The 14,441-nt window shown below is 41.9% G+C and overlaps 2 protein-coding genes across 2 annotated transcripts in view; both read left to right on the forward strand.

Moving 5' to 3' along the window:
• SPAG17 (sperm associated antigen 17) overlaps positions 1 to 14,441 on the forward strand; it is a 253,988-nt gene that overhangs the window by 95,186 nt on the left and 144,361 nt on the right. The window contains exons 5-7 of the mRNA XM_064372648.1: positions 6,100 to 6,286; positions 8,104 to 8,298; positions 10,462 to 10,643. Coding sequence (XP_064228718.1) covers positions 6,100 to 6,286; positions 8,104 to 8,298; positions 10,462 to 10,643 — 564 coding nt within the window. The remainder of the gene's footprint in view (positions 1 to 6,099; positions 6,287 to 8,103; positions 8,299 to 10,461; positions 10,644 to 14,441) is intronic.
• Positions 131 to 1,078, forward strand: LOC110568975 (putative UPF0607 protein ENSP00000383144). The gene is given in 1 exon segment (XM_021674157.2): positions 131 to 1,078. A coding segment is annotated over 1 exon segment (948 nt).

Here is a 14,441-nt window from a genome sequence, read left to right on the forward strand (position 1 = left end):
GCGCGGGTGTCTGCACCCAGGAAACCTGTGCTCTTCTGAATTCTTCTTCAACCCTCAGTGAGGTCCTGGGCCTTCTTTTCCAGCCAGGTCAAATGGCGCCCCTTGGAGGCCATGGCCTCTTCCTGGAAACATGAGCACCCTACTGTGGGACCTGCCTCATTTGGTCTGGAGGCTCCCCTCAAGGAAGAAACCCGTGCTGTCTGCACGCAATTCCATGATGTTCGGACATGTCAGCTCCATGAGGATCCCTCGTCTAAGACTCAAGTTTCCCCTCCGACTGCCTTCACTATAGGAGCTGGGGAACAGGTCTTGGAATTCCATCCCTATCCTGAAGACAGAGGTGAGGGCAGAAGAAGAGCCGGAAGAACCAATGGAGGTGGATGATCAGGTAGAGACCCAGGGGCAGGAGGAGGAGAAAGGGGGCCCCTGCAGCAATGGAGAAGCAGCATCTGCCTCAAGGCCCCTGGAGGCTCAGGGAAACCTCACTTCCTTCGACTGAAGTCCCAGGACCTTAAAGGGAAATGTCCATAGCAGGAGCCTGACAGAAACAAATGGGACTGACAAGGCCCAGGTGCCTGCAGTGAGTTTCCATTCCCAGGGCCATGGAGTGCCCAGTGCACACAGCCCTGCTGGAGGCATCCTTCCCTTTGGGAAGCCTGACCCAGCTCCAACAGTACTCTCTGGCCCAGTTTCCGGCTGCTTCCATTGGCCAGAGAAGGCGGCCTCTCAGGTGCTGGGTAAAGACCACCTGCCCAGCTCCTCAGGCTTGCAGATGTGGGGGAAGGAGACCCAGCACAAGGATCCTGCAGCTCTTGCAGCAAGTAGCACTTCTCCACCCAGAGCTGCCAGTCACAGGTCCCACAAACAAAAACTGTCAGGGTCACCCCAGCAGCTGCCACTGGCCCCTCCCCTGCACTTGAGGTGGGAGAGAGACGAACTGCCCCCACTGGCTAAAATTCCCTGCCTATCTCTGGAGGGATTCATGGACAACATGGATAAGAACATGGGGGCGTTAAGTAGAACATCAAAATCCAGGAGACTGAAAAAGCAACTTGGGAGGATAAAGAAGACATGGTAAACTGCAGTGCCACCCAGCTTCCCCTGCTATCTCCCCACCTGCTGAGACTCCCTGCTCCTGGCCACCTACATGTCACAGATCGCAGCTCCTCCTCCTACCTCTGACTTGGCCCACATGGCTGCTGGGCCCCTCATCCTGCCTGTCCCTTCACTTTTGACCACACCAAGAACTGAGTAAAAATTGGTATCTATGGCAGAGCACAGTGGCTCATGCCTGTAATCTCAGCACTTTGGGAGGCCAAGGCGAGCAGATCACCTGAGGTCGGGAGTTCAAGACCAGCCTGACCAACATGGAGAAACTGCATCTCTACTAAAAATACAAAATTAGCCAGGCATGGTGACGTATGCCTGTAATCCCAGCTACTTGGGAGGCTGAGGCAGGAGACTCTCTAGAACCCAAGAGGCAGAGCTTGCCATGAGCTGAGATCGCACCATTGCACACCAGCCTGGGCAACAAGAGCGAAATTCCATGTCAAAAATAATTAATAGTCCTTTCTGCCCATGGATGCCACTGAAGAAGCATCGTTAAAGTCTCTCTTCTCCCTATGATCATGTCTAAGTCAGAGTCTCCTAAAGAGCCCGAACAGCTGAGGAAGTTCTTCATTGGAGGGTTGAACTTTAAAACAACCAATTAGAGCCTGAGGAGCCATTGTGAGCAATGGGGAAGGCTCACGGACTGTGTGGTAATGGGAGATCTAAACATCAAGTGTTCCAGGGGCTTTGGGTTCATCAGGTATGCCACTGTGGAGGAGGCAGATGCAGCCATGAATTCAAGGCCACACAAGGTGGACAGAAGAATTGTGAAACCAAAGAGAGCTGTCTCAAGAGAAGATTCTCCAAGACCAGGTGCCCACTTAACCTGAAACGATGTTGTATTTGAGAGCAGGATGGTCTTTTGGGGCAGGAGGAACAAGAGGTTCTGGTTGCCACTCTTCAGTCAGTTCTTCCTTTTCCTTGACTGTAAGATCAGATCATTCTTGTAATTTTTAAGTCTTAGAGAAAAGAAGTCTGATTATCCAGAGTATTAGAATCCCTTCCAAAATAAGATGGTAAGTAGGAGCCTTGTAGAGCACCTGTACCACCTCCACCAGCACCCACTGCTCCATGGCGGTCGCCATAGTTAGCTGCTGGGGATTCCTTCCCAAAGGCAGGTCACAAACGCGTCTTAAAAGTGCGCATCACTGCTCAGTGACGTCTTCACCTCTGCGGAGGGCAGGGCGGTGGAGCGCTGGGCACCACCTCCTTGCACTTGCGCACTGGTTGATGTGAGGCTGGGTAGGGTCGGGTAGGATACAGCATAGTTCCTCCAGGAATTGTTTACCTTATGTCCATTACGCCCCCTTTTGATCTTCGATCTCTTGTTCTTTCTGTAGTTGCTCGAGGTCAGCCACGTCATTACGCTTAAATAACTTAATGTCACTACTTGATGCCTGTGATCCTTTCTGAATAGCAAAGCAGGCAGCTCTATCTACAAGTACAATGTCCCCTCTCTTAGAGTAAGTAGGAATAGCACTGGCTATGGTGGCAAATCTATATGAGTATATAATGGCTTCTTCTGTCTTCATAAATTTTGCCAGGCAGTCTTCCAAATCCAAATGAACATCAAATGTGCCATAAAATCCTCTGGGTCCATAAGTCCCCATGCCATACTTTTAGAGATGCTAAAGCTGCTGACTTAACCCTAGGTTTATTCAACAATCCAAGAAAATTAAATGAAGCAAAGCTTATATATTCTTTTCCATTCATCACAATTTTGTGATTTGGAGGGCCCTCTGACATGCTTTCTTGGCTCCTGACTGCCTCCTCCTGGCTGGTTCGCCACTAATTGTTTCTGGGTTTGGGGGGGTTCAGGGGAGCACTTAGCTCCTCTGAGAGGCTGTTTTTCCAGGCTCTTGGTCTCTCAGTCACCCAAGAATGGGAGCGAGGACCATGGCTCAGTGCACTCGCAAGTAAATATCAAACCCCAAAGAGTTTTTGCAGAAAGTGATTTATTTAGGCAGAGAGAAAGAGAAAAAGATGAGAGAGAAAGCTTCCACGAGGATTGTGGAGGGGGACCCAAGTATGGAATCCCGGAAATGAAAGCAGCTTCCACACTGAGTGGAAGGGGACCCCAGAGGGGGAAATCCCAGAGAGATGGTAGAAGTGGACCAAAAGATGGAATCCCTCAATTCTCATTTTTCTCAAGAACTCACAGTGATTCATCTCTTCCCATGCAATTAACTACTATCTATATGTTATGCACACCTGAATTTGTAACTCCAGCCAAATTTCTCTTCTCAGGAGAGAGTGTGTGTATTGAACCTCGACCTCTTAGAGGCATCTCAAAGTTGACGTAACACTGTTAATATTCTGTCCACCTGAAGTAAAAACTATTTATCACCCAGTCTTCTCTATCTCTGTGAGTGACACCATCAACCACTTAGTTGCTCAAACTAAAATTCACAGCATTATCTTTGATGTACCTCCTTATTCAGACTTCACATCTAATCTTTCAACCCATGAAGTTTCAACATCCAAAATCCATCTCAAATCTATCTGTCTACACTCTACCAACACTTCAATCCAAGTCACTATTGGGTTTTATCTGGACTATTGCAAGAGTTTCCTTCTGGTCTTCTGATTTCTAATCTTGCAGAATCATAGAGCTCCTCTACTTAAAACTCTTTAAAATCTTCCCATTGCATTTTAATTAAGACATAAACTTGTTACCTTCACCTCAAAAAAAGGTAAACTTGTTACCTTCACCTTAAAAAATAAAGCCTGGATGGCCTGGCCCATGCCCTGCCTCACACACCTCATCTTGGGCTACTGCCCACCTCCACTGCTGATTTCCTGCTGGGCTCATCTCCTTTCAGCTCTTTGAACACACCCAGATTCTTATGCCTCAGGGCCTTCACACATGCGTGCGCACACACGCACACACACAATGTTTTCCCTGCTTCTCATGTGGATGACTTGCCTTTGAGGTCTTTACTCAAATATCACTTCCACAGAGAGTCCTTCATCACCTACTTATAAAAGTGTTCTCTATTGTGTTTCTATGACTATACTGGGTTTTATTCTCATAGCAGTCATTAAAATTTATAGTTACATTTTTATCTGTTTGCTTATATTTCTTTTTCTCTTTCATTCCCCATAGGCTGTGAGCTCAAGGGGCAGAGCCCAGCCCCATTTTAGCACCAGTTTATACCTGGTGCAGAGAGAAATGCTGGGGCCCTTGCACTCCTCTGTACCTTACCTGTGCTCTCATTGCTGTCCCTGCCCAGGCTGTGGTTGACACCTTCAGCCTCCACTGATGTTTCCCTCTGCTGCTGAGGAAGCCTGGGACAGCAATTGAATCTCATAAAAATATTCACTGAATGAATGAATGAGTAGATGAATACCAGCATCCCATATATTTTCAGAACTTCTGTTCTCATTGAAATTCTATTGTTAAGATTACCTCATTTGTATCAATGGGAGTTGCCTAAGGGAGACATGTGTAAAGTCTGGCAAGCTTGCCTTTGGCAATGCCCTCCTTTCCTTCCAGTCCCCCTTTTTCTGTCTAGCACAGAGCTGTTTTCCTGGACCTCCACGTCCACTCCAGGAACATCTTTTCTTCTTTGGCCCTAGCTCTTCTAAGGTGTTAATTTTACCACTTACATATGCTCTAGCCACGTTGGAATTCTCTTCATTTTCTAGAAATCGTGAGGCCATTTCGTAGTCTGTACCCACCTCCACCTCAGGCTGTGAGTGACACTTGAAGCTCTGCTGATGATGTCCCTTCCTGCTGAGGAGCAGGTACGGGAAGGTGGCAGTTTCATTGTCCCTAGAGCCATGGATACTAGAACCCGTGGGCACCTCTGGCTGCCAAAGCTAAACTGGGATCTCTGGAGCCCTTACCATCCAGAAACCATATGGAGTAGGGAAAGTACTCCTCTTCCCTCCTGTGTTACATTCTGTTAGCTGGGTGTCAAAACAAGATATCTTCTCTCCCAATCTCTAATGTCATAGAGTTTTTCAAATTTGGATTTTATGACCTCAGGAATAGATATCAGAGTCCAAGACATTGCAATAATTTAATTAGTTTTGTTTTAATTTTGTTGAGTAGGAATAATAGGAGCAATATGAACGTATTCCAGATCTTCTGCAGGACCACCTTATGATCTAGTACTGCCACAACATTTCAATGAGTACAACTAATTTGTATTCGTAAACACATTAACTGAAAGTGTAATTACATTATGAAATACTGCATAACATTTTTGGCAACTGTTTGGAAAGAAAGAAAAGCAGAGTGTTGGGGAGGAATTAATCTTTACATGGTACATGGCAATTTAAGCATGCCCCAGAGCATCATGGAAGGAATTCATTTTACCAACTGATGTTTTATTCTGACCCCATCTTTGAAGGCATCAAATAGCAGCCATTGGTTATGTCTGCACATTTTTCCATAGGATTATAATAAAAATACTTAGTTAATGCTAAGCTTCCCAAAGAATCTTTTAATGTTTTTTTAAAAAATTGGTCAATATATTGCTTGTACTATGAAATGCTTTATCAAGGAGATGTTAGCAAAACATTTTTGTTTCCCTTTTTATTTTTAATTTTTGTTTTGTTTTTAATAACCAACCCCACCTCTCTCTGAGACTCAGACAGAGGCTCCCCAGGGTTAGACTAAAAGATAAACCTAAACTCCTGACACCATTGTATATTCCGAATTATCTTTCCACCCTGCCTTCAAACCCCTGGGGTGGCTTCTTGGGCCACACTTGGCTCTCCCTTAGGACTGATTTTCTTCTAGAAGTCTCTGTGTAACCAGCTTTCTCGCAAACACCCCGCCAGTCCTCATGCATAAATGTGCCTTATCACAACTTAGTCTCAAGTTGGAATCTCCATTATCCTGATTTACAGAATGGACACATAAAAAATAAAGAGTACACGAGTGATTGAATGAGATGAAGAATTAATGCACCAGGCAAGTAGAAAAGCCATTGCTTTCTCACTGTTTGATTTGGAGAAAAAAGTATTCTCTCATTCCAGGTAATAGAAGACAAACTGAAGTTAGAAAAGGATAAAGGGAAAGCAAAATCTCCCAAGGAGAAGAAGGCTGCAAGTGCGAAGCCTGCCAAAGGAAAGGGAAAGGATCAGCCGGAGGCCAGCGCGACGGTGAAGAAGACTAGCCGGTTAAAGCGGAGAGGAGAAGACAATGACGCCAAATGTTACATTGGTCAGTAAGGCACTGCTGCTGGCAGTGCCTTTCACTTCCTGCCTCATGACCTGTGGTGCAATTGGAGAAGTCATTCCAATAACCATGCTTAGTCTTTCCCAGCCTTTTCACTCTTCACAAAACCATAAATCACTGACTCCCATGACACCCTGCGAGAAAAATATTTCTGTTTACAATTCATTTATGTTTGGAAGCAAATTTTTCTTGAGACAGCGTCTTCCTCTGTCACTCAGGCTAGAGTGTAGTGGCATGATCATAGCTTACTACAACTTCAAACTCCCAGGCTCAAGCCATCCTTTACCTCAGCCTCCCCGGTAGCTGGGACTACAGGCACACAACCATGCCTTGCTCATTTACTTATTAATTTATTTTGTAGAGATAAGATCTCACTATGTTTCCCAGAGTGGTCTTGAACTCCTGGCCTCAAGTGACCCTCCCTCCTCAGCCTCCCGAAGTGCTGAGATTACAGGCATGACCCACTACACCTGGCTCTCTTAAACAAATATTTATTATGCATATGTCTTACCAGGCACATTTACACATATAAATAAAGGCTGAGATAGCCAGTTGACTGTGCTACCAAGGAGCTTACTATCTTGTTGGGCACATATAGGAAAGTCAGACATAATTATAAAGGAAAATAAAAAGTGATTATGGTCATGAGTGAAACACAGTGGTAATAAAATCAGACTAGTTAATTTGGTGACTCACATAGAGTGCATGGTCTCCTGACCCCAATTCTCCCACCATCATTTCGCCCTAGATAGAGACACTAGAATTTTTCTTTCATTTTAGTTTACTAATATAAAATGATTCATCCTAGGCCGCTATAAGTCATTCATTCCTGCCTTCCCCTGAACCCAAATGAGCTTCTGGTTGTTGTATGCATATTTAAATAAGATAGCAGAGGGCTTTCCCATCCTTTCCCAGTTAACTACCCTCATGTGTCTCTGCTCTAAATCCGCTGGACTTGGAAGCAGTGATATTACGAAGTCCATGGGCAATATCAACATTGATTAGTTTAGTGAAAGAAGAAAAGTCATTATTTAAAAATGAAAAGTTGTGCCTCTATTGCACTATTTGTATATTAATCTTAATGGGCTTTCATGAAATGTAATGCTTTTGTGTACCGTGTACTATCAGTATTAAAGTATAACAATTATTCTCACCCTCCAGAATGTCATATTCTAAAATAAACTCATGTTTTAATATTAATAAAACAGTATAACCAGGGCAAAATGAAGAAGAAAAATGTTAGGAAAGTACACAAGATGTACTTTAAATTTTTAATGCAATAAATGCATAGTTGCTACATAATCCATACTCAGGATTCACACCCATTGGCATAAGTGCGTACAATACTTTTTAAGGGAGCACGTCCATATTCAATATTTCCCTCTCCTGTAAACACCTCTGCTTATAAAATACCACAAAGCTGCAGCTACTTGTAATTCAGGAGTAAAGCCAGATGTTGCTCAAAAGAGATTAGAACTCAAAAAGTTACAGGCTAAACTCTTAACAAAAACCCAGGCACATATTTTCCATGACCACAAGCCCCATATATGTTTGTCCTTCTAGTATGCCTATGTTTCATTTGCAAAAGTGATTTAATATTTTGTAAAATAGTCACAGCCTTCTTACTGGAAGGGCAATAATGAAAAACAGTCAACATGACTGCATTCCAAGCAACTGGATCATTTTTGGCAAGCCAGAGGGATTATGAATGCATGCATAATGTATATAGCCATTGAACTGGCTGAGTGCAACCTGCTCTCTTTTACAATGATGGCTGCTTTTCTTTATGGTATTTTGAACAGACGATGAGCCAGATGATGGTGCCCAACATTACATTATAGTTGTGGGCTTCAACAATCCTCAGCTATTAGCAATTATGGCTGAACTTGGCATTCCTATAACCAGCGTGATTAAAATATCTTCAGAGAATTATGAACCTCTGCAGACACACTTGGCAGCAGTTAACCAGCAGCAGGAAGTTCTTCTTCAGCTTGAAGGTATGCAATCTGCTACACAACTTACTGAGTCCTTCAATATTACTCACTGTCCTTAAAGTACAAATGTAATTGTCTGTCCAAAATGTAGTCATACAATTCATACATTATTAAATCTTTTCAAGATTTTTATTTGCTATTTACTCTGCTTGTACCAGCCAAGTGTTGTAAATTTTGCAAATTAAAATTATACCCTATGTTTATATCCCTGTGAAGTCACAGAAAACAGATTGCAGGTCAGAAGACTTGGTTATCCAACTACCTTTCTCTGGAGCATTTGATTGATAAGTTTTACCTAAAGCATGGGCTGAATGAATCACTGCTCATAATCTGTTCTTGCAGAAGCCACAATCACCAGGTAGCCCAAGGGAGGTCACGGCCTCAGATTCTTGCCCTGTTCTGCTATTGGCTTATTGTGAGAAATCACAGGGGTGCTATATCTTCCTAGCCTCAGATAGGAAGTTGTGGGATGAAATTCCAACCATGCTATCATTCAGTCATTTTGAGCCTTGAGGTCTTTGTCTAAGAAAATTATCCTAGATGACTTCTGTGGAAGGGGAGCAAAAGGCCACTGTATAATTTAGGAAATAGAACTAGAATTTGGTGTAAGATTGTATTACCAGATGCCCAAGCTTTTTTCTGCCATATGCTGTTGCTTTTATTATTATTTATTAGTAATATCATTTGCACAGTGCTTTGTATCTTACACAGCCACATCCCAATTTTTATAACACTACATTTTTAAATTGCTGCTCAAAGTGAAGAATAGCTACCCTTGATAATACTAAATGCTCTCATATATTGGGCACATGTCTTGGGACTAGGCTCAATGCTAAAGGCGTTAAGTACATCGATTCATGTGGTTTTCACGACAAGCCTAGGAATTATGTTTTATTGTTTCCACTTTACAAAAATGGACTCTCAGTCATCTACGGCTGTACCACCCTGAACGCGTCCGATCTCGTCTGATCTCGGAAGCAAAGCAGGGTCGGGCCTGGTTAGTACTTGGGTGGGAGACAAAAATGGACTCTCAGTCTATAGGCAGCTGTTAAGTAAAAAAGTTGAGATTCAAACCCAGGCTATTCCTGATTATCTCAAAGGATAGTTATAACATTAAATGGTTTATTATTGAAGCCAGTGAGAAAATGCTGCATAAGCTCCAAACACAGTCTCTCTATAAAAATATTTAATATATAAAAATAAAATAATAGAAAAATAGACTTTAAAATAGAATAATAAAATCTTAGTAGTAGAAACTACTATTTAATTATAGATGTAATAAGCATAAATATTTCATGCAAAGTTTTAAGCATAATTTTGTGGAAATCCATCATTATTATACAGTAAAAGTACAAATACCTAGAGAAGCCTCTTGCTATTTAATGTAACCAAAAGTTAACCATAAAATATTGATCCACTCTGAGTTTTTTTTTTTTTTTTGAAATGGAGTCTCACTCTGTCTCCCAGGCCTGGAGTGCAGTGGTACAAACTTGGCTCACTGCAACTTCCACTTCCTGGGTTCCAGTGAGTCTCCTGCTTCAGCCTCCCAAGTAGCTGAGACTACAGGCACATGCCACCATACCTGGCTAATTTTTTGTATTTTTAGTAGAGATGGGCTTTCACCATGTTGGCCAGGCTGTTCTTGAACTCCTGACCTCAGGTGATCCACCCACTTTGGCCTCCCAGAGTGCTGGGATTACAGGCGTGAGCCACCACGCTCGGCCCCGATCCACTCTGTTATTAGCCATATGAGAAGGAGAACCAGATAAACTCCATTTCTAATCAGTTATGTAGCAGACACTAAGATGACTAAAAAAGTGATTTGGCAGAAAAAGTGGTCCTATGTAGACTGTAATCTAAGAGTGATGGAAATCTTGAACATATTTAGCTCCCAAAATCTGTGACCTCACCATAATCTTTCTGGGCCTCAACTATAAAATGAAAGCATGAGATAAGTGCATATTTAATATCAACCTCAGAAGTAAAGTTCTCTGATTTCATAATTATATAGTCCAACTTCAAAAATGTATCAAAATTACATTTTTTTATTTACATTTTCTGGTACTGTAAAGATATCTTGCAATGCATATGACTCACCATGTCCACTTAAAGTGAGAAAACATTTAACACTCTCATTTTGTAATATAAATATGTTGCTATTATTAGATCTAGAAGAAGAAGAATTGAAGAGAGAAAATACCATAAAAGAACTTCAAACTTTCTGGAAGTATTTGGAACCAGTCCTGAATAATGAGAAACCTGAAACAAATCTCTTTGATGTTGCTCGACTTGAATACATGGTCAAAGCAGCTGATTTTCCTTCTGACTGGTCAGATGGCGAGAAAATGGTTAGTACACACATTAGTTAGAGTGCACGGTTTTAACATGTGACACAATGGTTCTATTTGCTCCGTTTATTCATTACATAGATAGTTACTGAGCGCTGATTACAAGGCTTTGAGCTCGGCTCTTTTATCTTCAGGGTAATGATAATATTGAATGCTTAATGATGGTTATAGTCTGATTCATTAGCTTTTAGTGTGTGAATTAACAACAAATAATAAGATGTAGTAGATGAGGAACAAAAGGATGATGATTCTTTTATGTGGTGACACATGGCTTTGTTTTATAACTTAACAATGTTCTAGACAGTAATTAGAATCTTAATATGTATTAATCTTATAATAGTAAATTTTATAGTTTGTTGAATTACATGTCTGTCTTTTTATGTTTCAGTTCACACATTGCTTTTCTAAGTCCTTGCTTTTATTTTCAAAATCTTTTTTTTTTTTTGAGACAGAGTCTTGCTCTGTCACTCAGGCTGAAGTGCAATGGTATGATCTCACTGCAACCTCCGCCTCTTGGTTTCAAGTGATTCTTCTGCCTCAGCCTCCCATATAGCTGGGACTATAGGCAGGTGCCACCATGCCCAGCTAATTTTTGTATTTTTAGTAGAGACAGGGTTTCGCCATGTTGGCCAGGCTGATCTTGAGCTCCTGACCTCAGGTGATCCACCTGCCTTGACCTCCCAAAGTGCTAGGATTAAGGCATGAGCCACCGTGTTTGGCCCCAAAATCTTATTTTTAATCTATTTGGCAAAGGTCAATCCTAATAGGATGACTTGACCTTGTCCCTGTAGTTATCAGGCATTTCCCAAGCGTGGTGTTTACTGGTCCCTGCTATTGAGGAGCTTGCAGAGAGACAAGGCTAAAATTGCAAAGCAGAGAAGCAGTCAGTGGTCAAGAGCCCACATATCTAGGTGCTTGGTTACGTGAAACACATTCTAAGTTTCCTACTAATTCAGACAAAGAAGAAATGAGATGATTTGAAAAGTAGTGAATGACAGACGCATGATGGATTTTTAACCAAAAAAAAGGTCAAATGACTACTTACCAAAGATGTGAAAAGTATTCAGGCATCCCTCTGTTACAGAAAATCTCTCAGGTTTCTTTCTAGATGACCCTAGTTCTTATCCAAACTAACAGGGGCCTGGGAGTGTTGAATATCCTGCCGGATGATATATTTTAGCATTAAGGGAGCTGAAATGAAAGCAGAGTCCTAGAGAAGGACCACATCAAGTGAGTGCTCTGAAAAAGGCTGGGCAAAGTGGAGTGTGGAGGGTGGATGGGTGTCTGCACAGTCACTGTGGGTAGCTGACAAGAAAATAAAATCCGACTGTCTAAAAGAAGAGTGAGATCAAAGCCTGGAACTCTTTCTTCAGCAAAGGGTAGCCTATGGGGCATGAACACTTCTGACTCTGAGTGTCCCCAATTCTGTTACCTTGAGATGGACGTGCATTTAGTGAAGTAAGTGAAAACACTGAGGAGGGTGGCCAGACTTGAACCCTGAAGGATGGGCAGGACTTTGAATAAGTAGTAATGGAGAGATTGGTTTGAGTTACAAGGACTCAACACACGGCATTAAATGTCACTATGTAGAAACACCACACTTAAGTCTGATATCCTGATGAATCTCAGCCTTGTTCTTCTCATGGCAAATGAAACCTAATGTAGAAAAGCTGTGATAGAAGGTAGAGTTAGTTCTGGGAAAGACTGGAGACTCCAAACTCCCTTTGTTCTTGCCCCTCCCTACCCCTTTATCTCGATATGTTCAGCTTTCCTGCTTTGTCTTTCACTCTCCTACCTCCTAAACCTGAGCTCAGAGAAGGACCCACTGTCCTCTGTCCTTTACTATTTTGCGTTGCCTTGGGTCAGTATGTTTCCCTATCCCAGAGATCTTGGCATTCCAAGTAACATATGAACATTCCATCCTATTTTATTGAAATTCTAGATTATACTAAAAAAATGGGACATATATTGGGGAAAGAGGGACATATATTGGGGGAAGAGGGATATTTCCTTGGGATCCTAAAATCCCACCTCAAACCCAGCTTCTTACTCTGTCTTTCACAGACCAGCTGTTCTCCAAGTATGTAAAATCTGTGGTTAATAAAACCCACATCCACAAATTTAAATTTTGGAGAAACACTGCTCCTCTCATTTGGGCCCAGCCCTGGCTACATACCCTATCAAGAAATTGCATACATTTTTAGTTCAACAGGGCACAGGAGATCCCAGCCTTACAATCCCTGAACCATAGTTCATTCAGAAGAGCCTACTTCTAAAGCAGCCTCAAGCCAAGCACCTTTTGCTCCATCTCTAGCTAGGGCTCCCTTCTGTGTATCTTCTTTTACTTTCCAGGCACAGGCGGAATAAAGCTGAAATGCATTGAGTCTAAAATCATGTACACTCCATTGCATCATCAGAACATAGATGTATACACTATGGTATACAATGGCAATTTCAAAAGACCAAGCACCATTTCTAGCACTCGGCTTCCTACTGCACGGTCCACGATTTCGTATTCACCGGATTTTAATCACTTCCTTTTAAAGAAAGTGGTAGTGGCTATATTTTACTTAAAAAAAAAAAAAAAAACAGAATGGAAGAGTTTAAATGGCAATTAAAGTTCAGAAAAATTCTTTTATGTGGAAAAATATTACCAGTCTAGTTATGGTAGAACATTCCTGACTTCAGAAGTGGAACATTAATGTAAAAGGTCTCTAGCGGGGCCATGAAGGTAACTGTCAACAATGAAAACATTCAGGTCTCTACAGAGCCAATTAGGGCTGTGTTTTCCAGCTTGCCAGACTGATCTATTCGTCAATTTGCAGGTATTTATTGAATATCATCTTATACCAGGGCTATGGTCTGGGTCCAACTATACTAACCTTTTAAAGCCCATGCATGCCTCTCTAAGATATGGTTTGTGAGAGAAGCACTCAGCATTGAGGACGAGGGGGAAGGAAAGTCTTGAAGATAGTTCAGTCATTAAGTTGGATTCTAGAAGAAAAGGCCATTGAATTTAATAGGTAAGATCAAAGTTCATTTTAAACAGGATCATTTAATAAGCATGAAAATGATAAATCTACCCCTAGTAGAAGCAGATCAAATATACAGTGTCACACTTTAAGCTGTATCTGTAAATTGATAATGGCTTCATATCCAAGATGGTATCCAACCAAGGAGCCCTCTTCCCCTTTGAATGGAGGAAAGCATTTGCAACCTTTAGCTGCAAACAAGCAGGCTGTATTTCTGTTGAACCAAGGTAACAAAAGCTTTACATCAAAAAAATGCCCTTCAAGGAATGATAATTGCCCATGGAAGACATCAGCATCATTTCAAATTAAGACCCTCTTTGACAAAAAAAAAAAAAAGACCCTGTTTGCTGAAATAATTTGTTATCCTTAGCATGTGATTTGCTGTTTGATTTTAACATGAATAAACTAGGTTAAGCTAAAATATCACTGGGCAAAAGCTTTACTATATTTCCTAGAAATACAAAGCAAAAACAAAAACATTTCTATGCCAGAATTTGGGCAAGCAATTACCAGACTGAAGCTTGACTGAAGAGGCCTCAGCCTTAGTGTGGGGATGGGAAGCCAGCCAGCAACCGGGTGCACCATAGTGACTGTCAGAGCTGTATACATCATTGGACTTCTGCATACAACGAACCATCTCATACCACCTTACTTCTTGAACTCAGGCATAGAATGAGCCTATTTCATCCTTCTTTGCTTCCAGGCAGACAGACCCAGCCATCACAATGCTTTCCTACTTCTGGAAACAAAAGCCCAAGTAATCGAG

This window comes from Aotus nancymaae, unplaced genomic scaffold (assembly GCF_030222135.1).
Source record: "Aotus nancymaae isolate 86718 unplaced genomic scaffold, 86718_ANA_hifiasm-v0.15.2.pri h1tg000007l, whole genome shotgun sequence".
Taxonomy (NCBI): Eukaryota; Metazoa; Chordata; class Mammalia; order Primates; family Aotidae; genus Aotus; species Aotus nancymaae.